Source organism: Brachyhypopomus gauderio, chromosome 6 (assembly GCF_052324685.1).
Source record: "Brachyhypopomus gauderio isolate BG-103 chromosome 6, BGAUD_0.2, whole genome shotgun sequence".
NCBI classification, from domain to species: domain Eukaryota; kingdom Metazoa; phylum Chordata; class Actinopteri; order Gymnotiformes; family Hypopomidae; genus Brachyhypopomus; species Brachyhypopomus gauderio.
Genome location: NC_135216.1, coordinates 1392130 through 1419906, shown reverse-complemented (window position 1 = coordinate 1419906; position 27777 = coordinate 1392130). Strand labels below are relative to the sequence as shown.

General features: G+C 42.6%; 1 protein-coding gene across 3 annotated transcripts; it reads left to right on the top strand.

Annotated features, from left to right (window-relative positions):
* Nucleotides 1–26967, top strand: shisa7b (shisa family member 7). 3 transcript variants are annotated; one of them, XM_077008043.1, is made up of 7 exons: nt 1–115; nt 697–836; nt 11396–15174; nt 15445–15596; nt 21171–21227; nt 22047–22232; nt 23897–26967. In XM_077008043.1, the coding sequence occupies exons 3-7, from the start codon at nt 14486–14488 to the stop codon at nt 24733–24735; spliced, it is 1923 nt and encodes a 640-aa protein (XP_076864158.1). In that variant the 5' UTR covers nt 1–115; nt 697–836; nt 11396–14485; the 3' UTR covers nt 24736–26967. The 3 variants fall into 3 exon arrangements, with proteins under 3 accessions (XP_076864158.1, XP_076864157.1, XP_076864159.1); XM_077008042.1 differs by having other exon boundaries at nt 27–326; XM_077008044.1 differs by lacking the exon at nt 21171–21227 and having other exon boundaries at nt 27–326.
* The last annotated feature ends 810 nt before the right edge of the window (nt 26968–27777 follow it).

Below are 27777 nucleotides of genomic sequence, written 5' to 3'. Positions count from 1 at the left end.
CGCAGCTCGGTGGGAGCATCCTAATCGTGGATGTGACCGGAGCGGAGGGATCGTGCTGAGTTGTGTGGATATTGAAGAATAGACTGGACACACTTATCTGAATTCCAGTGAAACGGTAGTGCCAGTTGTATTTCATCCCTATTCTAATAACGGGGAAAAAATCTGCGTTTAGGTTACTTGGTGTACAGAGGACTGGAGTGGGTTGAGTCAAACTCATTTTTTTAATCTTGCTCTTATCTGGATGCTTGGCAAAATGCACATGCGGTTTTCTCCAAAAGCAAAGCAAATACTCTGGTTTTAAATTGATCCGTCACGGAACGACCGAGGTAATTTGTACAGTTTTTAATACTACGACGTATAGCTGTTTTTGTCAACTCGTTTCGACGATTATGTAAAATGTGAATGAGAATAACATAAAGTGGATATTATTATGGCGAATCAAACGGGCACTGGGATGGAAACAGAAACACCTAATGAAGGCTCAGGGTATTGTACCTATGCGAAACAGCGGCTCTTTTAACCAAAGTGATTTTTCTGTTCTTTTATTTGTCTCTAGTGTCTCGGTACTGCGTTATTTTCGACAAACTGAAATATATATATATATATATATATATATATATATACAAGTGCCACATTATTTACAAATCGCGTTTTATAATGCTTCATCATTTCATCCAATATTCCTTCATTCTACAGAGCAATCGTGGAAGTTATGAACACGAAACCTTATTGTATTACAACATTTTTAATCATAACAACGACGAACAACATGGTGAACAGCATATCCTATAAATCTAAACCCAGCTGCTTTCCAGAATACAGCCCGCGACACGCAGGTAAGATGCGCCTACATTCTGTCCCCGCATAAATACTGCAAGGCGGTAAACATGCGCTGAATATCACCAGCTCGCGCTTGGCATACGTTTTTTATATAATTCATTAAAAACAAGTAGAAAAACATCGATTATCTGGCATTGAATGCGTGAATACCGACTAAGGGAACACTGCAGTTATCAGAAGGCTTGTCCATGCAAGGGATGTTGGTGCACAGCGTGCGCGCACCGTCTTGTGAATGCTAATGTCCTTGCTACCTTGCTGTTGGTTTGTATTCAAATTTTAATATCAGTTGCAATCATAGCACATATTTACATTTATCACACAGTTCTAATGTACAGTTCCCTAGATAAATAATTCATACAAATGTTACACGTGTCAGAAAACATTAGGTAACTGGTTACACCACAGTTTACGCCACTGCCATTCACATTCCTGCATCACAGTAGTTACTCAGTGTTCTTATTTGCACATTTATTCGAAACATGAACGTATTGCACTTTAGATCTTGCAGAGATTGGGAATGAGGTGGCGTTCAGACAGACAACGCAACCCCCCCCCCCCCCCCCCCTTTGCACCATTTGAGGCCCGCCGTGTCTTCTCCTCACCCCCCCGTCTGTAGCTCCTTTCTGGGCTTGCTCTTCTCCCTTTTCATCTAGCCATTCTATTATGATGGGATACATGTTGGGCCTGACAGCTTATCATTAGCACCTGCTTTGAGAAGGGGCCTGATACTGCAGTCATGGTCTGGTGGTAGGGAACTGGTCTTGTGACTGGAGGGTTGTGGGTTTGATTCCCAGACCTGAGACCATGACTGAGGTGCCCTTGAGCAAGGCACCTAACCCCAACTGCTCCTGGGTGCTGGGCTAGGGCTGCCCACCGCTCTGGACACGTGTGCACCACAGCCCCCTAGTAGTGTGTGTGTGTTCTAACTGCATAGATGGGTAACTGTGGAGGACAAATTTAGATTAGGGTGTCAATTTTGTCAATTGTGAAAATGACAATTGTCAAAAAAGTGGCAACTTAACTGTTGTTACTTAAAATAGTTAGCTCAGGAATGAGATATACGCAAAGCAATGGGCCATGAGAGTGAGAACAAGAATGGGCAAAATCAAGAAACAGGAATGGATACTTTGTCTCTCCATCTCTTCTTTTGCTCTCTGCGCAGAGCTATTGTGAGAGAGCAGCCTCTACCCACACGCTGACCAGAACGACAGAGAAAAAGAGACAAGATAGTTTGTGTTGTGTGGCAAAACCTACATGCCTTTAAGGCGCATAGGGTGTGTGTGCATGTGCAGGAAGATGGAGTTGGAGTGGATGCGGATGCTGGAGTACACAGAGGAAGCTGTGTTCTGTAAGCACGGGTGTAGATGGGTGTAGACACACGCACGGGTGTAGACACACGTACGGGTGTAGACACACGTACGGGTGTAGATGGATGTAGCGCACGCACGGGTGTAGACACACGTACGGGTGTAGATGGGTGTAGCGCACGCACGGGTGTAGATGGGTGTAGCGCACGTAGGGTGTAGATGGGTGTAGCGCACGCACGGGTGTAGATGGGTGTAGCGCACGTAGGGTGTAGATGGGTGTAGCGCACGCACGGGTGTAGATGGGTGTAGCGCACGTAAGGTGTAGATGGGTGTAGCGCACGCACGGGTGTAGATGGGTGTAGACACACGTAGGGTGTAGATGGGTGTATACACACGCACGGGTGTAGGCGCACGCATGGGTGTAGATGGATGCACGGGTGTAGACGGGTGTATACACACGCATGAGTGTAGATGGTGTAGACACACACACAGTTGTAGACACACGCATGAGTGTAGAAGCATGTATGGTTATAGACAGGTGTAGATGCATACACGTATGTAGACGGGCGTATGTAGATGGGCGTATGTAGATGGGCGCAGACGCATTCACGGGGGTAGACGGGTGCACACCTTCACATGCCGCCATTCTCATTTTCACCTCCTTCCACTTGGTGAGACTCTAAAGAGTCACTCAGATTGTCAGGAAGAGGGTACGAGGGCTGTAAGTGGGGAATTTTAAAGTGCACAGCCAAGAGTGTTTGCAATTTACCTTTTTACCCTACTTTTTACCCGTTTTCCTCTTCACTTCCCCTCATCATGGCTAACTCTGACCTGCCACACATCTGTGCCTTTGTCACTCTCTCCACCAATTTTCCTTTTGCTGTTTTCTGAATGCACCGTGGATTAATTCAATCCCTGATAAGGATTCATTGTAAAAGATGAGGATCGTTGCAACCCTGTGTTGTTTCATATTATTTAAGTCAATGCACTCTGCTGACCCAAGCTAGATGTTGCCAGCAGAAATGTCGCATCAGTTGTGCCAACATGCTTGTTGTGGAAGGACTCACTCTCAGGCTTATGTGATGGCAGAAACTGTTACTCATCATTAAGATGGTTTTAGCATATGACTCAGTATGTGAGATAACAGAGGTCACACAGCCATGTGCTTAAAATATGGCCTATGCATATTCTCTGTGAAATTTGTGATGTTGAATGAATGAATGCGATGATGATTCATGTTCATATACCAGTTTTAAATGAAGAAACACGTCACCTAAGCAAATCAAAGTACATTACGGTTAGACCTTTATAAAGTCTTTAATATTGTGCATTGATTCAGTTTATACAGGTTTGTAAAGAAAAACTCCTGTATGATTCCCCAGCAGCTGGAATATTATAAGATGAATGTCCAAACACATTAAATGGATTCTTGACCTTGGAGTCATAAATGGTTACTTGGGCTGAAAATTCTTTAGTGTAGATGGCATAATCTGTGGAAACATTTTTAATACATTTTATTTTTACCATTGCTAACATTTTTACTAGGGTTATATGGACTGAGATAATAATTATGTAACACCCTACCTAACGTCCTATGCAATAAAGGCAAGGCCCTGGGTCCCAACGGTATGTTAACATATATTTATATAAACAATATAAAACAGCTTAGTCTGCTCTAACACACGGGTTTTTAAGGGAAAACACATAACCAGAAAATTTATTCCAAATTTTAACCAAACGTTTACTATGAGACATGAATGAAATGAGCTAGTGCTTACAGTTTGAGTAATCGCAATATGTCATCAATTACATGTTATTGTTCAACGTTAAAATTAGCACGTTTGATATTGCATAAACATTTGCGACCCCCTTAAACATACACAAACTCAAGACAAATAGGAAAGCAAAAATGTAGCATTCCTGAACCATAGCTCGTGTGTGTCGAGGCTAAAACTTTACTGCCACTTCACTTACTGAATGTAAGCAATATCAGACTTATAGATGGTGCGATCACGGCCTGGCTAGGAAAAAACAAGGTCCCTGGTGGGAAGAAGGTGTTGTATGGGCCTGACGGATGTCAGGTAGGTCCAATGCGATGTTCATAAAATGGCGACTTTGCAGTTGACAGTTGACCACAGTTTCCTCATTAGCAGTTTGTCTCCGCATAGTTAACATGGCCATATAGGAAAACTTTCCGTATTCCTAAACAAAGGTCTCAAGAGTCACAGGTGGTCTAACTGTCCATTAACCACTATACTGAACGTCTCTTTACACTCTGAACTAGCTACCTAATAGAGTCTAGCTAATAGAGTCTACCACGTGGTTCAAAACCGCTTGGCTTCTCTCTCTCTCCCTGTTGATTTCTCCTTCCAGTCTCCTTCTGTCACTTCCTTAGCTCTTTTTTCCCCTTCATTCTCTGAGGCCTATAGACAGATTACAGCACCAATCCCTTTGGACAATCCATAACATGAATAAAATCCAAACATTACAGCATGTATAACACATATAACACATATAAAGCAATTCACAAGTAAAATCAACCCTCCAACATTCTGTTAACACAAACAAATAATAATAAATAAAATAATTAAATGATAATTCTGAAATTCAAAAATCAACTGGGTTACAATTATAATACATGAAACTTGTATAGTACTCTTCAGGAATTCAAAGACACTACAGTAGTAAAACAATACAGAACACCTAAGGACAAAGAAAAAATGTAAAGCAAGCAATAAAACCAGAATTGTAGTGAGAGGAAAAATTATTGCAGACATACCTAAAGGGTTTTTACAGCACTGTGCATTCTGCAAGGATTGTGCACTACAAAATCTTCATTTATTTGAAATTCTAAGTAAAACCTTAAACCTTCTTCAGTAGGAAACATTAGGGGTGTGTACGGTTACAGGGTCAAGTGAGGAGGGAAGCAGACACAAATGCAGGGAGAGTGGGGGTTCAATGTACACACAGGGTATTACATTATCAATATTACCATGGTTAGAACTAGGGCTGCACGATTAATCGTATTTTTATCGTTATCGCGATGTGAAGTTTCACGATAAACACATCGAAAGAGCCACGATAACTCCTTGAATAACAGCAAACTCAAATTGCGTTATCCTCGTCCAGCAATAGAGGGAGCTATTCGCGCTGCAGACTATGATCACGTGACGTAAGTAGGCAAGAGGCAGAGTGAGGCAGAGTTGCCAGGTTCTCGGTTTTCACGCCAAATTGGGCTTGTTTGAAAATCCAGCCGTGGGTAAAAATTCTGGGGGCGCGGGGTGCGGTTTTTTGGGCTACTTTTGAGTTGGGCTACTGCGGAAGTTACAAGTCAACACTAAGAATCGATCGCGATATAATACATAATTTGTCTCCAGTTCACACTCGCAACACCCCCCCACCCCCCGCCGACAACTTACACTCGCAGATTTTGTGCGGAAAACTTTTGTAGGACCTGGCAACCCTGGAGTCGGGTGAACACGCTCATCAGACACGCGATTTGGTTTAAGCCTGGTTTACACTTGATGCGGCGCGAGGGTCCGGGAGGCGAAAATAACGTAATCGCGGTGGCTTCGCCCGTGTGCAATTGCCTCGCGCGCTGTCGATTCACGAGGTCGTGCACCTCTCGAATTTTGTAAGTTCGCGCGCGCCGCGTCTCGGCGCAATGAGAACAGTCATGTTTGCAGGGTTCATACACCTATACAAGGTGGAATTCAAGCACTTGTACGTCACTTTCAAGGTCCATTTCAATAATTCCCAGCACGTTATTGAATTAAATATTTATACATATACTCTAAATGATTCGAAATAATTCGCTTTTTTATCACATTATTTAATGTTATTATTTATTTAAAGTTCGCGCGCGCCGCGTCTCGGCGCAATGAGAACAGTCATGTTTGCAGGGTTCATACACCTATACAAGGTGGAATTCAAGCACTTGTATGTCACTTTCAAGGTCCATTTCAATAATTCCCAGCACGTTATTGAATTAAATATTTATACATATACTCTAAATGATTCGAAATAATTCGCTTTTTTATCACATTATTTAATGGATATTTATTTTCAAAACGCCCAATCTTAACGTCTTCACGTTCTCTCATGTTTCGTCCTGGAATTACAAGCTCGTATCTGTCAGTCAGACAGATATTTGTTGTGAAACGAAGTAGTTACAATTTCAAGCCTTTTCAAATTGATGTTGTATGATATATTGTCTGTCAATATATATATATATATATATATATATATATATATATATATATATATATATATATATATATATATATATATATATATATATTGACAGACAATATATCATACAACATCAGAAATCACATAAGCAAGTTTCATTGAAAGTGAATAATTTAACACTTATCTTGCGAGACTTGTGATGATTTCATAGCCATAACACTGATATTGTTTCATCCGTCCATTATCCCACAGAAAACAGCCCATTTAGCTATTAATACATTCGATCAATAGATTTAAGTTGCAAAACTAAAGCAAATAAATACATTTCTTTCTGCCACCATTCATTTAGCAAAGCCACCATTCTTTTTCTTTTCCTTCATCATCCCAACACAGTGATTTTAATCATTCGTTTTGAATTAACCACCCACACTAACATATTCAGATACTAGCCCAAAGCACACACTTACATTTCACTCAAATAGCTCTCATCTGTTTAACTCTGCTATCCTTTACTTCACCCTCCATCATTTTCTGGAAACCAATTAATTTTACTTGTCCTCGAATTATATGGCTATAATTACCTGAAGAAAGATTAATTTTTGGATCCAGAGAGGATGCTTGCATTCCATACTGACAGCTCACTAATTATTTAACAGTGCTAATTTTTTCATCCTTCTGCTACTGTATAAAACCCTACAGAGTTTCACACTCACTACTTCATCCAAATCTCTCCACACTATATATGGAAGTGACAGGGAATGAGTTAGGGTTAGTGAAATTCCTGCTAAATGGGTTTGGCCCCACTTATCTTGCATCATCTCTGCAGCTGTGTCAAAACTAGAGAATTCTGGAATACTCACTGCAGAAACGCATAATCTAGCATAGCTGCAGGTAATACTCACTGCAGAAACGCATAATCTAGCATAGCTGCAGGTAATACTCCCTTCACTGAGTTCCAAAAACAATGAAATAATATCATAATGTGAAACTGAAATGAAGATAATGTGTATACTGGCAGTGATATATATATATATATATATATATATATATATATATATATATATATATATATATATATATATATATATATATATATATATATATATATGTGACGCGCGGCTTGTGGCGAAGGATGAGACACGGGATCCTTGCTTTTCGTAACAGACGTCACTTTAATCTACATATATATTGCGCAATAGCGCACGGAGAACAGAGATACACACACAACGTGTAGACTGTAGACAACGACGAGCACAGGACACTGCGCGAGCGCACATTAAATAGACAAACCACAGTAGCCCCACGTGATCACGAGACGATTCACAGGTGAGACTTATTAATCACACAACAAAACACCCACGTATATACACTGACGCAGACAAAGCACGTGGACTACGTTGACACACGCCCAAAAGGGAGGGGCCGGGGTCCTCAACGTGACAGACGCCCCCTCCAAGGGCACTACCCGTCCCGGGGTGCCAACAGGACCGAGTGCCCCGAACCCACGACGATGGGCGGATCCGACGCGCTCAGTCCTGCGTCTGGGAGGTGACCGCCCTTGGTGAAGCGTCCGCCACGGACCGCCTAGAACACCCTCCCTGGGAAGACGGGGGAAAAGACGGAAGACACATTAAACGGAACGTTCACAAACACACACACAGGCACGTTCACACACAGTGGCACAAAAGGGAAAAACGGGTTTGGTAAACAAAGGGGAAGACTGACCAACACGGGAACACACACACACGACATAGGTGCCAGGCTGCGCGCCAGGAGAAGGGCGAGTAGGGGAGAAAGAGTTGGAGCTACTGGCGCGGCAGGCGCTGCGGTGGGTGGTGTTCCTCCTGCCCCCGCTGCATAATCTCCACCGGGCGCAGCGCGGCGGGCGGACGTGCCCGGAGCAGCGCGGCGGGCGGACTCTCCCCCCAGCTGGTCGTAGGGGACGTCCCTCTCGCCTCGCGACCGCTCTCTGGAGTCGGCTGTGGGCTCTTCCACCTCCATCTCTTCCGCCTCGCTGCCCCGGCTCCAACTCATGGGCTGCTCCGGACTGCCACCCCGAGAGCAGTCCATGATCTCTCCTCTGGAGCGACCGGAGGGTGTACTCCACCCTCCCTTTACCGTCCCAACCGAACACTCAGAGGGGGGTGGACTGTCCTCTCCCTCCGTGTCTAGTTCGCTGTCCGTGCACTCAGAGATGCCTGAGTGCACGGACAGAGGACAATCGTCCACATCAAGCTCCTCCTCCTCCTCCTCACTATAGTCAGAGGGGTATGCGGAGCGCTCCGACGGCGTGTAGTCCTCGTCGTCGTCCTCCTCCCCCTTCTCTCTGACGGAAGAGGAACCCACGGGCGGAGGGAGGTACTCCTCTTCCTCGGACTCCTCCTCCTCCTCCTCCCCGTAGTCTATCGTAGACACATCGTCCAGCGAGGGGGGGTAGGCCTCCTCCTCTTCCCCACCGTAGTTTACGGTGGAGGCATCGCACAGCGAAGGAGGGTATGCCTCCTCCGCTTCGTCCTGCTCCTCCTCGGAATCCCCCTCCCCAAACTCGTTCTCCGGGGTGGACTCAACAGCTCCGTAAACACCGGAGTCCACCCGTGGCGGTGAGCGGGCGCGAGATGGAGGGGAGTGTAGCTCCCTCCAAATTCTCACCGCGCCCTGGCGCAAGACCTCCGCCAGCTCGGGGTTACTGTCCTCTACCCTCCGGGCTGAGGCCAGCTGGAGGGCGCACACCGGGTCCTTCTCCAACTGTTCCTGCGTTGGCGAGGTTACGCGGCGCGGGGGAGAGGAGGAAGAGCGGTGGTGTCGCTTGCTGGAGCGAAGTGCCTTCTTTGGCCTGGTGGCGTAGCCTGGCATTTCGGTGTCTCTTGTCGGCTCGTCGTTCTGTGACGCGTGGCTCGTGGCGAAGGATGAGACACGGGATCCTTGCTTTTCGTAACAGACGTCACTTTAATCTACATATATATTGTGCAATAGCGCACGGAGAACAGAGATACACACACAACGTGTAGACTGTAGACAACGACGAGCACAGGACACTGCGCGAGCGCACATTAAATAGACAAACCACAGTAGCCCCACGTGATCACGAGACGATTCACAGGTGAGACTTATTAATCACACAACAAAAACGTATATACACTGACGCAGACAAAGCACGTGGACTACGTTGACACACGCCCAAAAGGGAGGGGCCGGGGTCCTCAACGTGACAATATATATATATATATATATATATATATATATATATACACACAGAGAATTCTATCTGTAAACTCCTTCATTCCTTCAGTCATTTTGTTATGAAAGGTTTTCTAAGCTAATTGTCACTAATCTCAGTCTGCTGTATGTGGACAGACGCTGTATGGTGACCAGACTACAAGTTAATGTTAAATTCTGTGGTTTCTGTACTGATAGTGTTAAGTGAAAACCTCGGTTACATAAAGCTTGTAGTCTGGTCAACATACATCATCTGTCCACAGCAGCAGAACATAATCTATTCTGTAGTTATGCAAGACAGTCATGCTCAGTTTTATTGGCCAAGTCTGTTGAACACACAACAAATTGACTCTGGGTTACAGTAGTGACTACAGTGCACAGCTGAGTTGATTAGATACAGTGTTTATGTAAAACAGCAGGGCAATAGAGATCCAGTGCAGAATAGACATAATTTCAGCTACAGATTATTTTTTTTTGCTAAAACATAGCCAATATATTACAACACAGGTCAGATTGCTTTGTTGAAGTGTTAATATTAAATAATGTTTCATTATATTTAATTAATATTAAATGTTATATTAATATCATTCATATTAAACAGAGACAAAATGCATTGCTCAGAATTACAGTGTTGGATAAAGTCAGAAAATATTGTGCAAAGAGTACATGGTAATAGTTCAATTCAGGACACATTACTGCAGTGGGTATTCAGTAGTTTGATGTCTAGTATAAAGACACTGTGTGTATGTTTTGCTACTAGGTCTTGTGTAGCATCTGATGGATGGTAGTAGCTCAAACAGACTATGACACTCCCTGCCCCAAATAGACTGTGATGTGGGTATAAAGGGTCCTCAGCAATACCCCCTTCAAGTTTCCTGATGCAGGAAACAGACAGGTCCTAAAGGCAAGGCTGGTGGTGATGTACAGAACTAAATACAACTGATGCACAATAAGTGTTGCTAACTTATTTAACAGAAATTTCACCTATTTTACCACGTTACACGGAGAAAGTCATTATTTTGTTTGGCCATTCTGAACTCATGTTTGATAGTAGGCTATCCCACTACAGTACACAATCAAAAGAAGAATGTTTTGTTTCTCTTATTTGCTAAATGTGGAAGTGTCACATTACAGCCCCGGTCAGCTCCGTGTGAGTCATTACGTGTTGAATGTTTGCTAAGCGCAGATTGCCCCTATTATAATAATGCCGTGTATGTTAATGGTTACTCGTCTCCCCAACCTACCTCACTCCTCGCCTGTGACAGGACGTTTACCACCAATTTAATTAAATTGTTATAGAACAGATAATTTTAAAATGTTTCAAGCTGTTCATTAAGCTTAAATGAACATGGAGAAAAATAAGTATTTTTTATTAAAAAAACAAGAATAATGGAAGATGTAAAGTTTACCATTATGAAATTCAGAAAATGCATTTTGAAAAAGATTTATGGGAGCTTCTTCACTTTACAACTTCTTATGTCATACCTGTATGATGGTAAAAAAAAATTCTGCATCAAAGCATGTTGTTTCCTTTCAGAACAATGCTACAATTAAGATTATTGTATCTGGAGACTTTAAAGATAACCAGAGATAACTGCAGTAATACATTGATATCTGAAATGTGGTATTTGAAAAATCACCAAGACTGATACCTAAAAATATCCAGCCAATAATAGTGAAGATGGTTTACACAAATGGAACAACAAATGGAATTTAACCTCTTAATCCTAGAAAGTTGGTCAAATAAAGTAATTTCTAACAAAGTGACGAGAATATTATGTAACTGTTATACTAACTGCTGAATTTGGGTTTTTTGTTCAATTTGAACTTCTTTTCTTTAGTGAGAATCCAAGATTAACAAAGGAAGCCAAGAAGAACCAACAGAGGCATCAGTGTGGATGAGGATGAGTGGTGCGCCTGCTAAGAAGAAAAGTCTTTCTTCTGTAATGAGGATGATGCAGCGTATGGTCTGGTTCCTTCCTCATGAGTCAGGGGCTTTTTGGATGTTGGTTTGATTTGCACAGATTCAAGCATTTGTCTTCTTGTTCTTTCTTTTTAAAGCGCAACCAAAACCAGTGCCAACCACTAACTGTGCCAAGCAGAAGCAAAAAAGAGAAACATCAACTGTAATTTTCAAATCTTTTTTCATTCTTTAATCCAAGCTGAAAAATACCATTACTATTTAACCTACATTACATTCCATGTGAACATTAAAAAAACATTGTCCTGCCAGAATAGAGCAAATTATAGTGTCAAGAAGAGTATTACAGTGCAATTGCCCAAGGACAAGTGGTCGAAAATCACTGCTGCTCCAGGGACTCTGGAGATTAGTGCATTACTGGTTCAAAGTGCTTTATTTAAGAGTGGATGTCAGCTGGGAATTGGCCTTTGTGGTCACACCCTCAGTCTTACTGGGAGACGTTGGGCCTGGACTGACTGGCTGATGGTGGCTGCACTGGATGTGGCACCGGCACAAGCCTCATTAAACTCCCCAAAGTGACCTGCTGCTAATTTTTATTACCTCTGCTAGTTTTGATCTCTCTTTATCACCTTTGTTCATTTTGATCTTTCTTTATTACTTCTGCTAGTTTTGATCTCTTTAACATTTCTGCTAATTTTGATCCCTCTTCATCACCTGTGCTAGTTTTGATCTCCTTATTACATCTGTTCATTTTGATCTCTTTTTATCAACTCTGCTAGTTTTGATTTCTCTTTATCACCTCTGCTAACAGTTAGTCAACTGTCCCTCAATGAGTCTGCACCTCTGCTGTAATACAGGACCTCTGAGCAGTTCTGTGGTTCGGGTTATTCATGAGACATTTTGTTCTTCCCTATTTCTTCCCCAATTTCTGTGCACTGTGCACATTTAGAACAAAACACTTAACAGGCAATTTGCCTCTGAAGGGTTGAAAAAAGCAGACACGCCCCCTGAAGCCATAGCCCCCAAGCCTACTGCTAACGTCACTGCAGAAGCCATATTCCCCATAGCCATGCTAATTGTAAGGTTCCTGGTATCATAGTTATTGGGATTGCAACTATCAGAAATCTGAAGTTGCTTTAAAAGCACATGTGCACAGGCATATTCAGGGATGCTTTAGAGACCAGTAGAGGCACGGGTGCATTTGCTGTATTCAACAGCATGTGATATATGGCTTTTGTCTATTTACATAAACATTCAGTTACATTGTTCACTATTTGGAAACCACATATTAAAAATAACCTGTGCAGTACATCAAATAAGTGAATTGATTTTGGTGCAAGGTTCAATATTGTCTTTGTTTGATGCCCTCCCTGTATTCCATATTGACTTATGAATCTCATGTTGTTAATGTCTGTTCATTGGGCACAACCTAGCTTTCCTGCTAAATCTGGGCCAAAGCACCCATTTGTTTTATTCTGCTGGGCAGAGTTAAACCCGGAGCAGAGACACTTGCTCAAGAGGGTCCACCACACCTAGACCCTTTAGTAGAGAAGCCTTGGTCAATTTTACCCTTAATCCCCCCTACACTACTCACTTCCTTCCTGAGACAACACCAAAACACACACACACACACACACACACACACATATATTTATATATATAAATTCCCTGACTTGTTATCAAGTCAAGAACTAAAATATGCTGCTTGGTACCTTTCTCAAGTACCCTGACTGACTAGACTCTTCTGAAGTTTGAGAGTCTAATTGTTGCACCGCCTTTAGAAAGATCAGCTCTTCCTTCATTTTGAAATTGTTTTCATTTGCTATCACTTCTTTGAGGTTATTTTCTTTACACTCTTGCAATTTCCTGTAGCCTCAATAACTTCCTGTACACAGAAGACACTATTTTTGTATGCACATAGATTACAAAATTAACTTCTGGTTGTGATCAGTTGGACTGTGCAATAGCTCCCAAATTACCTAAAGGCTTGAAAAGCCTTCTTCACTTTTTTCTGTTGGTTATTTTCATTGACACTGCCAAACACATCAATCCTCTAAGATTTGTTTACAAGACATCAATTGTCCGAGCTGCCACAAACGTTTACAGTTAACTGGGAAGAGCTAAAACAGTGCAGAAACAGGATTTGCTGAAGTCGATATGTCATTATTTCTTTTCATACAAGTTTTTAGTTTGAGTAAAAATTAAAGTGCCAAGTTGGAGTAAGAACAATTGTACATAAAAAGAATAAAAGGTGACTTTACGATATAAAGTTTACACTCAAACAAATGTTTACATGTTCCTATTAAGGTGGACTAATATATAACTGGAGCAGTGTGTTAGATTAATAGTTAAGTTCATTTAGACACATTTAAACAAATCCCATTAGAAAAAAAACTGTTACCTTGATGTGTTTTATGATGACTTAAATATTTACATGTTAACATATACGTTTCTTTAGAGCATGCAATTATTCTTAACAAAGCATTCAAATACATTTGTTTATTAAGACCATTCCTATAACCTTTATAGAACATTGCTTTATTACAATTATATCCAAATGTTTTAATTTTGAGCCAAAATGAAGTTGTGTAAACATTCCTTTTAATGACTTGACCATGCCCAAACCTAAATAAGTTCATATAAGCATAAAAAAAGAAAGAACAGTTGGAATAAAAACAATTTTGTACATTATGAATGTTGATATTTCCATAGTAACCTGCTAGCTCACAGACATCACTGATATCACCATTCATTCTTCAGTGTTGCTTCAGCCTAAAATTGCAACATTCAGTGTACACTTTGCATATTGAATACCCCTGCATATTGAATACCTTTGCATACCAGTGTATGCATAAATGTCATATGCCTATATGTCATGAACTGTCATAGCGACACATAACTTTTGATAGGCTTTTCCTCAATATACCAGTCTTTTATAGGTCTGTGAACTGTTTTGTACCCAACGTGTACATTCTTCTTCTTTGATAAGAAAGGAGCCCCAAACGTCACAATGCCATCTGCTGCAATCTTGTTTTTTTTTCTTCTATTGGACTCTATGGTTTTTGCAGTGGCTATTACCTCAGAACGTCGCTCAGCCAATGGCGGGCCACTGCTGCTTCTAATGAAAAGGCGTGGCAATGAGGTCCCACCCCCTATGCTGGAGGGAGGGGGAAAGGAAGCAGCAGCCATGGTGGTGGAGCCAGAGGCGGCTGAAATCCCCCCAATGCCCCTCCCCCAGATAATGCTCCCTCGCAACGTGACAGAATATGCCCTCAAACCCCCGCTAGGGGCTGCACAGGTGGCCCCCCCGCCCCGGCGCCTGGTGGACGTTGATGTGTGCCGGGGCTACTATGACGTCATGGGCCAGTTCGACAACACCTTTAATTGTACCAAGGGCACATACATCTACTGCTGTGGCACTTGCCACTACCGCTTCTGCTGTGAGCATCAACGCAATCGACTGGATCAGGACTCCTGCAACAATTACAAGTCGCCCGTTTGGGCCAATACGCAGGTGCCTGCCACGCAACCCCCGAGCCGCCCAGACCCGGACTTCGATCCACTGCAGCAGCAGAGTAACAACACAGCCTATGTGATCGGGGGCGTCATCTCTTTCACGCTTGCTGTAGCCATTGGGGTCAAAGTGGCCTTCCACAAGATCTCCCGCAGGCCCAGAAACAGAGATATGAACATGCCAAGGTGAGTGAACCCATGTAACCCAATTTAGTAGATACTTGAAGCAGCCTAAAAGAGGAACCACTTAATGTTTACATGATACAACATGTCACTCATTCTTTGGAACATGAAAGTTAACCCACTGGAGGGCCATCAAATGTTTCTAAGATATGCAAGTGGAATCAAATAAGTAAATGAATCCAAGTATATATATTTCTATATTTTGTAGTATCTGTTGCTTAATTAATTCTGATTCCCATGTCCTCACCTTTCTTGTGGTTTTACATCTCTCAGAGCACTGGTGGATATCCTACGTAATCAGTCCAGCCCGGTCCAACAGAGTGAGAGGAACAACAGCACTGTTTTGACCACCACGGGTGAACGCGCTCTGGCACGGCAATCCAAAAACCTCTACATACCCATCCTCCAGAGCAAAGATAACCGCAGTGAGTCTTCAGCATGTACAGTGTGGATTTGGTACTAGCCCTAAAGGAGTTCCAAAAGTAATATTGTTACAATATGCAGAGATTTCAGGTTACATGTATTAAGGCAGGGTGCAACCAGTAAGGCTTGTATGAAAACACATGGTTTGGTCAGCTGCTGAACTTTGCATTTTTATCAAGGTACACTTAATAATTATTTTTTACAGAAAGTTTGAGCTCGATGACATATAGTGTAACGCCGGTGGCGGACATGTGCCGAGCAGAGCGAGGTTTATTGAGTTATCAGAGTCGGGTCACGGTCCAGGTTCAGAAAGCCAACACAGATACTCATAATAAAGCAAACAAAAGGAAAACTAGACAGACTAAACAGAGTTCACACAGTCACAAGAAAAGATACCAGACTATCTCATAACACTCACATGAATACATGCAGTCAATACATTCAATAACCAGCACTGAACAAGACAAAGAACAGGATTTAAATACACTGGACTAACAACGGAAACAACTAGAAACAGGTGGGAATGATAATCATGGGGCGGGGTTACAAATTACATGGGCGTGGCAGGAGAAACACATGGAGAGCCAAAACAGACACATGGCTAGAAAAACAAAAGGTACACTGGACAGGTGTGGGCGGGGCTAGATGTGACAGAACCAGAACATGTAGGGACACATGACAGAGGATGACGAACAGTCCATCAAGTGGGGGAAGGAACAACGATAGAAAATGAGCAACGACGTCCGGACAGGGGCACATCAGGAGGATGAGGAAAACAAAAACCCAAAACAGACCACACAAAAGACAAGGGAACAGGAACAGACACAGGAACAGACACAGGAACAGACACAGACACAGGAACAGACACAGGAACAGACACAGACACAGGAACAGACACAGGAACAGGAACAGGAACAGACACAGGAACAGACACAGGAACAGGAACAGACACAGGAACAGACACAGGAACAGACACAGACACAGGAACAGACACAGACACAGGAACAGACACAGGAACAGGAACAGACACAGACATAGACACAGGAACAGACACAGGAACAGACACAGACACAGGAACAGACACAGACACAGACACAGGAACAGACACAGGAACAGGAACAGACACAGGAACAGGAACAGACACAGGAACAGACACAGGAACAGGAACAGGAACAGACACAGGAACAGACACAGGAACAGGAACAGACACAGGAACAGACACAGGAACAGACACAGACACAGGAACAGGAACAGACACAGGAACAGGAACAGGCACAGGAACAGACACAGGAACAGGCACAGACACAGGAACAGACACAGGAACAGGAACAGGCACAGACACAGGAACAGACACAGGAACAGACACAGGAACAGGCACAGACACAGGAACAGACACAGGAACAGGAACAGGCACAGACACAGGAACAGACACAGGAACAGACACAGGAACAGGCACAGACACAGGAACAGACACAGGAACAGGAACAGACACGGGAACAGACACAGGAACAGACACAGACACAGGAACAGGAACAGACACGGGAACAGACACAGGAACAGGAACAGGCACAGGAACAGACACAGGAACAGGCACAGACACAGGAACAGGTACAGGCACAGACACAGGAACAGACACAGGAACAGACACAGGAACAGGCACAGACACAGGAACAGACACAGGAACAGGAACAGGCACAGACACAGGAACAGACACAGGAACAGACACAGGAACAGGCACAGACACAGGAACAGACACAGGAACAGGCACAGACACAGGAACAGGAACAGACACAGGAACAGGAACAGACACAGGAACAGACACAGGAACAGGAACAGACACAGGAACAGACACGGGAACAGGAACAGACACAGGAACAGACACGGGAACAGGCACAGACACAGGAACAGACACAGGAACAGGAACAGACACAGGAACAGGAACAGACACGGGAACAGGCACAGACACGGGAACAGACACAGGAACAGGAACAGACACGGGAACAGACACAGGAACAGGAACAGACACAGGAACAGACACAGGAACAGGAACAGACACAGGAACAGGAACAGGAACAGACACAGGAACAGGAACAGACACAGAAACAGACACAGGAACAGGAACAGACACAGGAACAGACACAGGAACAGGAACAGACACAGGAACAGACACAGGAACAGGAACAGACACAGAAACAGACACAGGAACAGACACAGGAACAGGAACAGACACAGGAACAGGAACAGACACAGAAACAGACACAGGAACAGGAACAGACACAGGAACAGGAACAGACACAGAAACAGACACAGGAACAGACACAGGAACTGGCACAGGAATAGGAACAGACACAGGAACTGGCACAGGCACAGACACAAAAACAGACACATGAACAGACACAGCGACAGGAACAGGCACAGACAAAAACAGAGACAATGGAACTGAAACAGAAACAGGCACCACAACGTGAGCAAAGACAACGCCAGGAACAGACGAAGGCAAAAACAAGGAAGTAGAAAAAACAGAATCAGAAAAAGCAGAAGAGGGTGGTGTGGGCAGGGAGCAGGTAACAGCAGGAGCAACAGGGTGTGGGCAGGGAGCAGGTAACAGCAGGAGGAACAGGGTGTGGGCAGGGAGCAGGTAACAGCAGGAGGAATGGTGTGGGCAGGGACCAGGCAACAGCAGGAGGAACAGGGTGTGGGCAGGGACCAGGTAACAGCAGGAGGAACAGGGTGTGGGCAGGGACCAGGTAACAGCAGGAGGAACAGGGTGTGGGCAGGGACCAGGTAACAGCAGGAGGAACAGGGTGTGGGCAGGGACCAGGTAACAGCAGGAGGAACAGGGTGTGGGCAGGGACCAGGTAACAGCAGGAGGAACAGGGTGTGGGCAGGGACCAGGTAACAGCAGGAGGAACAGGGTGTGGCGGGAGAAGTAGGCGGTATTTAATTTGTAAAGCGATGTTTGGATAGTGTGAAACTTGGGTGAATGGTATCCACACACTTATAGGTTTTTCCGCAGGTCTGTGGAAGATAGAAAAGAGAAGATAGAAAATAGAAACATAACTTATAATATACAGCTGAAAAGCATATGTTGTAGCAGCACTAGTAATTTTATATCAAAATCAAGATTTATTCAGTGATGCTATATATATATATGCTATATAAAAACCATTGGAATTACACTCACCGGCCACTTTATTAGGTAGACCTGTCCAACTGCTCATTAACGCAAGTCTCGAATCAGCCAATCACATGGCAGCAACTCAATGCATTTAGGCATGTAGACATGGCCAAGACGATCTGCTGCAGTTCAAACCGAGTATCAGAAAGGTGATGTAAGTGGCTTTGAATGTGGAACATGGTTGTGCCAGACAGGCTGGTCTGAGTATTTCAGAAACTGCTGATCTACTGGGATTTTCACACACAACCATCTCTAGGATTTACAGAGAATGGTCCAAAAAAGAGAAAATATCCAGTGAGCAGCAGTTCTGTGGGTGCAAATTCCTTGTTGATGCCAGAAGTCAGAGGAGAATGGCCAGACTGGCTCAAGCTGATAGAACGGCTACAGTAACTCAAATAACCAGTTGTTACACCCGAGACATGCAGAAGAGCATCTCTGAACGCACAACATGTCGAAACTTGAGGCGGAGGGGCTACAGCAGCAGAAGACACACTGGGTGCCACTCCTGTCAGCTAAGAACAGGAAACTGAGGCTAAAATTTGCACATGCTAACCATAACTGGACAATAGAAGATTGGAACAACTATGTTTGCTGCGACATTTTGAAGGTAGGGTCAGAATTTGGCATCAACAACATGAAATCTTGGATGAGGGTGCAATGGTGTGGGGGATATATTCTTGCTACACTTTGGGCCCATTAGTACCAATTGAGCATCGTGGCAATGCCACAGCCTTCCCTAGTGTACCCATCTCCTGATGACTACTTCCAGCAGGATAACGTGCCATGTAATATAGCGCGAATCATCTCAGACTGGTTTTTTGAACACGACAATGTACTGTACTCAAATGGCCTCCACAGTCACCAGATCTCAATTCAATAGAGCACCTTTGAGATGTCGTGGAACGGGAGATTCACATCATGGATGTGCAGCTGACAAATCTGCAGCAACTGTGTGATGCTATCATGTCAAAATGGACCAGACTCTCTGAGGAATGTTTCCAGTACCTTGTTGAATCTGCCACGAAGGATTAAGGAAGTTCTGAAGGCAAAAGAGGGTCCAACCCAGTACTAGCTATCATGGTGGGGAGGCCGGGCCGCCACCAGAGGGCGCGTGCACCCACACACACACATCCACACAACACACGCCCCCGAGCACCAAACCACTCCCCAGGTCCCAATCACCTCAGTATTGACACCTGTAGCCTGTTATGTTTGCCACCTTTTTAAGCCCACAGGCCATGCAGTCCAGTGCTGCATATTGTATGGAGACTGTTCAGGTCAGTTGTTCCCTCCCTGTCGACTTACTGCCGTCGGATACAAGGACTGGGTCTCGTATAAGATTGGGTCTCGTATAAGACTGGGTCTCGTATGACACTGGGTCTCGTATGACACTGGGTCTCGTATGACACTGGGTCTCGTATAAGACTGGGTCTCGTATGACACTGGGTCTCGTATAAGACTGGGTCTCGTATAAGACTGGGTCTCGTATAAGACTGGGTCTCGTATGACACTGGGTCTCGTATGACACTGGGTCTCGTATGACACTGGGTCTCGTATGAGAGCTGGGTCTCGTATAAGACTGGGTCTCGTATGACACTGGGTCTCGTATGAGAGCTGCTTTGATGCTGCTTGTGTTTCTCTATTTTTGTAGATTATGGATAATAAAGATTATGATATGCAGCCTTCGCCTCCTGCTGCCTCACTTCCCCGTTACACTAGCAAGGTGTACCTAATAAAGTGGCCAGTGATCCTGCACATTATCTCACCACTGAATTAAGGTTTCATTCTTAAATAATTCTTCAACATTTTCAAGTATTAGCATTCTTACCAGCTGTGATTATAGTAAATAAGTATATATCCCCTTTTGAAATATTTCCTGAATACAAAGTGATACATTTATTGGGAAATGCATTATCTGAAGCCCTTTCAGAACTGAATATAGGCTGTTGAATGGAAAGCTGTTTACTTTTCGTTTTAGGCACATGAAAAACTGTTAAACTGTTAAATTTTCTCCATGTCTCAGTTTGTATGGTTTAGCCCTGTGATATATTCTGTTTGATGAGGGCCATGGAGGTAGGAAACCATTTAACAAATACAGGGTGAGCTTCACTTTGGACAGAAGTGCTTGAATCATAGCATTTTTGCAAGTGGTAACTGTGGTGTATGAGTTGAGGAAAGAGGAGTCTGAAGTGCCAAGCTCCAGTAGTCAGGAGACAGATGAGTATGTAATGCAGTGTGAGATTAGCAACCGAATACAAAGATTTCATGAATCAGACATTTTTTACATTATTAAATATAAACTTGACATTATAAAATACAGAACCGAAGTAATAAAATCTGCATTCACCCCAGACAGTCACATACTTTGGTGGTCAGTCTTCGTTCTGCTCTCTTGCAGTTGGGAAACACAATTTAATCCAATCTGGGTCCAGCCCCAAACACACAGCTACTATCGGTAAGCCAAAGAGTGCAGGCGATGTGTGAACAACTGGCTAAAAACAACATGTAAATGGCTGTGTGTGTCTGTGCGTGTATTAGTAAGAGAGTCTCTACATGCAGGTGTAATGTATGAACAGGTATGTCAGCAAGATGCTTAAATTGCCTCTGTTGTTTATTCATATTGCTCATCATTTCTCATGCTTCAGCTTTTCTGTTTGCTGGCTCTCTAAGTCGATATGAGTGTGGTCATGTGACCCTTCTCCCTCACCCTGCGTGGTCATGTGACCCTTCTCCCTCACCCTGCGTGGTCATGTGACCCTTCTCCCTCACCCTGCGCTCACACACATTCTGCCATTACCCTGCTGGAATCTCTCTTTAGTTCCGCATCACATTTGCCTATCAGTGTGGGCACCAAGTGGCTGATGTGTAGAGCTGCCTGAGCATCCGTCTGCGTGGGCACGAACCTGTGGTGTGTGTATCGAACTCAACAGCATGGCCGTGTGAGAGAAAGAAAATGCCATATGACCAGACTGGCTTTCCATCTCATGTTCTCAGTCCTTGTAGAAACAAGCCTTTCATAAAAATACTTGAAACATTTTAAACAATGTTCATTAAAATCAGGTATAACTGCTATGTGACTGTGTACACCCATTTATAGACCCATTCCAGGATGTCTAATCTAAATAGCAACGATGGGGGGATGGTGGGGGACAGGTTAAAAATATTCTAGAAACCTTCTTTTAAACTCTCAGGCTCTTTGACTGATGAATAACCTTTGGATTCACCAGTACCTCTCAGTGATTTATATCCAGTTTGTTGTACTCTTTTCTTCCAGAGCGTGTTCCGCGGATGAACAATGTCCAGCTGGCCTCAGCTGGAACTGTGCTGTCCAGCAAAAACATCAATGCAAGCCCTCATCCAACTCTGTCTCACTCCTTCCACAACCTGGCCCAACTCCCACCATCGTATGAGGCTGTTATGAAACCTGAGATTAACCGATACTGCTCCCTCAAGAGATTAGGTGAGTGTGTATGTTTGGGATGGAGGGGTGACATTTTTGGGAGAAGTGTTACTGCTTGGTGAGCAGTTTGAGTTAAACTGAGAGGTACTGTAACAAATATAGAAATAGGAACAAATATTTATAAAACTCCATTAGCATTTATTATCCAATCATGTCACTGAAATAACATTTTGAATGATAACCTTAGCAAAAATCAAAACCAAGTTAGAATTTCATGATTAGTACATGTGCATTCACACAAGTATCAGTGCTGTTACTGGGTTGATGGTCTTAGGCCAAAAAGATGCAAACCCTACAACTCCAACAAAGAAAACAATCTACAAATGAAACAAAATAATAAGATACATTTAGTCATAAGCACCTAAGAATAAGGACAGTGCTTTAGATAGTCTCCTTACAAAGCCAACGAATGTGAAGTATATTCTCATAAAGGTACTAAAAAAGTACTAACTCATAAGGTCTTGTTGAAAGAACCTACTACAAAACAAAACTGAAATTGATTCATTTAAAGACTTGACTGTCATCCCAGACATGTGTAGTGTCTAATGTTTCTGTAATTAGTTTTACAATAAGTATTGCTAGGAGCTACGAAGCTACTGTAGATAGCAAGCATTTTTTTTCAAAAAATAAAAAATATCATGGATAGCATGAATTTAAAATGTTTATTTTGGGAGATGTTTTTATCCAAAACAATTTCCATATTAATCATTTATAGCAGATAGTATGCTCTGATGGGAATCAAACCCATGTCTTTAGTCATGCTAACACTTTGAACTACAAGAAAGAGTTTTAAAAAGTTTTGTCCTAAACCACAAAATAATTAGTGTAACGTTCCTTAAAAATTGAATGTGATGCAAGTAAGTGTAGATTTGCATTTACTGAAAACATTTTGAATTAAATACCTTCCAGCACTCCCGTATCAAATTAGCTTTGTGGTGTTAGTTCATCTAACTAATAAAGGAAACACTGAATGCCAGTCATACCTTGGCAAAATTGTGTATATCATATTTTATACTGAACTTTAAGGTTTTTTTTTCCACTGACCTATGAAATTTTCAAAAGTGGAAATCATGAAAACGCACTGTTGTGGCATAATTAGACAAAGTCAAAGATTTAAAACACTAATTTTATCAATTGTGATGGCTAAAAGCCTGAAGTTAAACTTTAGAGTAGTCTGTAGACTAGGACTATTCAACTATATTTTTCTGCGGGCCAGATTTGGCAGAGAGCTCTGATCTGTGGGCCAGACAATTTTCAGACCTATACCAATACTGTCATAGTGGATGTAAAATTGAACTTAATTTGTTGACGGGGGAACGAACGTAATTTGTTTGGGGGGGTGGCGAACGTAACACTTATGCTGCATAGAGACACAATGTGCCGTAAAGCACCACACAGTGCAAATAAAATGTTATTTATTTTTACGGCAGTTTATCAAATATTTATTATTATTTATGGGAAGATGGGTCGCGGGCTGGTAGAAATTCATTAAAGGACCGATTCTCTTAAAGACATGTTCACCACATACGTACATATTACATTATTCTGAGAATTGAAATGTGAGTTTTCACTGTAGAGGTCACTCTACATTTGTTATTATGACCAATTCACAATGTGTATCTCACTCTTATTCTGCATCAATATTTTTTCCCACCTAAACACAGAGAAAGAGCTGGATGAATACACAGGTTATTATACCTCAAAAAGACGAGTCAACAACAATCCACCATCCTTCCATTCCTCCCAGCATTACCTGCATTGGGGAGGCGACTACACTCTGGGGGCAAGAGGCACGCTTCCTCTTCACTCCTCCCGTCCCCGAACACAAGCACCTACTTCTACCTCCACGCCGAACCCTTACCCCCTGCCCCAGTCACCATACCACCACACCTTCCAGACGGTCAGTAAGCCCCCACGACGAGTGATGTCTCAAGACCAACTTCTGGCCCTGGGGGAGGGAAACTCCCTCTCTTACCTTTCCAAGAACCAGCAGCACCAGTACTACAAAGCCATTACCCCCAGCCTGAGTTCCAACCCCCAGACACTGCGGAAGTCTCACGAACGCCTCCTGGTGTCACCCGATCGCCTAGAGGACAGAATGATGGGGACTGGAATGGCTGACTATGGAATGGGCGTAATGCCTGCCGTGTCTCATCTCAACCACCACAAGAAAGCGCAGTCTCAACAGAACGTGTGTGTGACCCCCTCACTCGACCGGCACCACATGATAAAGATGAACTCTCACCCGACCTCTGGCCGCGAACAGGAGCGCAGTGCTGCAGTCATGTCAGCGGGCCACGGGGCAGGCGCTCCGAGCTGGGGAGACGCTCTCGGCTCCGGGAGCACTGCCGGAACAATGGGCCACAATGCCCGCAGGATGGCGTTTGCCACAAAGCGACAGAACACTATTGAACAGTTGCACTTTCTCCCTGGAGGAGGTGGGGGAGGGGGGGGAGGCAGCCAGGCACTGCGTACAGGGAGTAAGAACGAAGTCACTGTGTGAGGGAGAAGGGAGAAGACAAAAGAAAATTGAGAGAAGGAAAGTGAAGAGGCACGTGCTCTATTATAAGAGAACAGAGGATAGAACCGGAAGGATGGGAAGACAAAGAAGGTAGAACAGCCTGTAGGGCGTAGGGTGTGGGGATGCTCGTGTCAAGTGGACGTTGGTGTACTGGACCTGAGACAGAGCTGTGAGACAACACTAGTGAGTTTGTGGTTCCTCTATTTGCCCCTGCTGCTTGTTGCTAAGCAACAAGAATAGGATAAACTTTTGTGACATGAAGGTGTTTCTTAGATGAAACTTAGATAAAAACTTGATGAAGAATGGTTCAGTTTTTACCTATTTGAGTGTATGTATACTCTATATCAAGTCTTTTGACATAATATTGAGCCATATCTTTCATAGTATATTAGGACAAATGAAAGCAAAAAAAAAAGTACAATAAATAATATAAGATGGAATGTTTTCTCCAGATAGTGCTATATAAGTTGGAGTTCTGTTGCAAAGAACTTGTGGATTTAATCAAGCGGGTGAGGTGGAAATTTATGTCAGACCCTACGGAAGGTTGCCTGATTCTAAATTCAAGGATTTCCAATTGTAATGCAACACCTGTGACATCCCACAAAATGAACTGGTGGGAAGGTTTTTTTAGTTGATTTAACATTAAGTGAACAATAAGACTGAAAGGTTTTACACGGAGGAAGCTAAGAGAGTTCAGGTATATAATGATATTACACCACAAATGTAACCAGAAGCAGGAAAAGAAAATACACTGAAATTGACAGAAATTAATTTTGTCATGAATCTGTAGACGTTTGGGCTCTACAGGCATCGTGGGTGTATGAGGTTGTGAATCAGGTTCAACTGTCCGTTCAGCCTCCAATGATGTGACACCATTTGTAATTGATTTTTGCATTGTAGACAAGACCACCGCTATTTCCTGATGTGTTTGAAAAGGTGCCTCTGAGAACAATCTGTTTTGGTAATTATTGATTCATGTGCTAATCTGGCACATGTAGCAAATATTTAAGTATCCAAAAGACTAACAGTGTAGAGGAAGGAAACAACTGCTGACTAGAACCATTCAACGTACAGTATCTGGTAATAATTAGCCAGTAGGCGCTATGCCTGTTTATGCACGTCTGACCAGTCAAGAGACTGTATGACTTTCAGTTGGTTTCTGGCTTTTGGTCTGTTGTGATTGGAGTGTAAGACTAGACATTATGAGCATGCATTATTATCAACGAGGACAGCTGTTCACAGTACAAGGCTGGTGGGGAGTGGAGGTGCATACATTGGACACTTTACTTCAAGGGCTATTCTAAACACTTTCTTTTGTATGTCTGTGCTTATGTGTTTGGTCAACTTTTTAAAATTATTATTATTATTATTATTATTATTAATTGTGTGTCAGTGTAAGTGACACAGCTATTTAAAAAAATATTACTTATTACTGAGAGGAAAACAACCAGTTCTGCCGTAGAAAATTATGTAGTTTGTAAAGCTAAACACTTTGTAACACATTAAGATGTGTCATTTTCCCATTAACGAGGAGGTTGATTTTGTATATGATATTCTAAATAGCATTGTTTTTGTTACAACATTTCTGTATATTTCTCTGCTATACTCCCCAACTGAACAGGGTTGTCATGGGTGCCAGGGACCGGACTGAATCTGAAAGTCCATATGATTGAAATCAGTGAAAAATTTAACGGCCGTAAGAAATGCCTACAGTCCTGAATATACACTTATTTCTACTTAAGTTATGTTACTATAAAAGATGGAGAGAAAAGAAATTAATTCCCAGATTGCAGATGTGTATAAAATTTACATACATATTATCATATTTATGATTAATATTGTTATTCATTACTATCATAATTTTTATTTCATTTCTGTGACTTTATTAACGTTCTCCTCTTTTGTTACTCTTCAAGCTTCTAGTTGATCCTAATCATTGTAATTACTGACAAAAAAACAGATGCAATCAAAGTGAAAAGACAAAAAGCATGAAGATGTCAAAGCCAGTGGTGATGTCCTATTGCTGACTTTTGATGTCAAGGTGTGTATGTGTCCTGTTTGTGTGTCTGTATTATTGTGCCTGTATGTGTTTCAGTGTCTGTTTTTGGAATGCTGAATATCACATTTTAACTGACTTTTATGAGGTTTGTAAGAAGTCAGAAAATGTGCATTTCAAAATCCCATGGAAAATTAAAAACCCAAAATACTACTTCATTTTCTCTTCATGTGTTTTTTTTTATGCAGACTTACATAATATATTAACGAAAGGTTTCCCAACCTGCATCAACTAAATAACTATATATATATATATATATATATATATATATATATATATATTTTAATATAATTTATAATTATATATTAATTTTGGACTTTTATTATTATTTACAACAGACAAAACTAATGTAGGGCATGATCTAGAGAAAAGCTCCAATTTATTTATATATATATATATTAGTGCTGTCAATTCCAGGTGCCGCGACCTGACCACTGTCCTGCAGGAAGAATGGCTTAAAATCCCTCTGACCACTGTGCAGGACGTGTATGTCATTCCCAAGATGAATTGACGCTGTATTGGCCGCAAAAGGAGGCCCTACACCACACTAATACATGGTGTAGTCTAAAACCAGTGGCCTAAAACCATTTTCAGTTTCATTATCCAACCCCTGTACAGTCATGGCCAAAAGTTTTAAGAATTATACAAATATTAATTTTTACAAAGTCTACTGCTTCAGTTTTTATAATGGCAATTTGCATATACTCCAGAGTGATCAGCTTAACAGCAATTAATTGCAAAGTCAATATTTGCCTAGAAAATGAACTTTATCCCCCAAAACACATTTCAACTTCGTTGCAGCCCTGCCTTAAAAGGACCAGCTAACATCGTTAGCTCCATTAACACAGAGCCATGAATAAAGAATAGTACCAGAATGTCCTCCGAGAGCAACTTCTCCCAACCATCCAAGAGCAGTTTGGTGATCAACAATGCCTTTTCCAGCATGATGGAGCACCTTGCCATAAAGC

Coding starts and splice junctions, on each gene's coding strand:
- shisa7b (XM_077008043.1), top strand. CDS start 14,486: ATGCCATCTGCTGCAATCTTGTTTTTTTTTCTTCTATTGGACTCTATG. Junction 15,175..15,444: donor AGAGATATGAACATGCCAAG/GTGAGTGAACCC, acceptor TACATCTCTCAG/AGCACTGGTGGATATCCTAC. Junction 22,233..23,896: donor CTGCTCCCTCAAGAGATTAG/GTGAGTGTGTAT, acceptor ACCTAAACACAG/AGAAAGAGCTGGATGAATAC.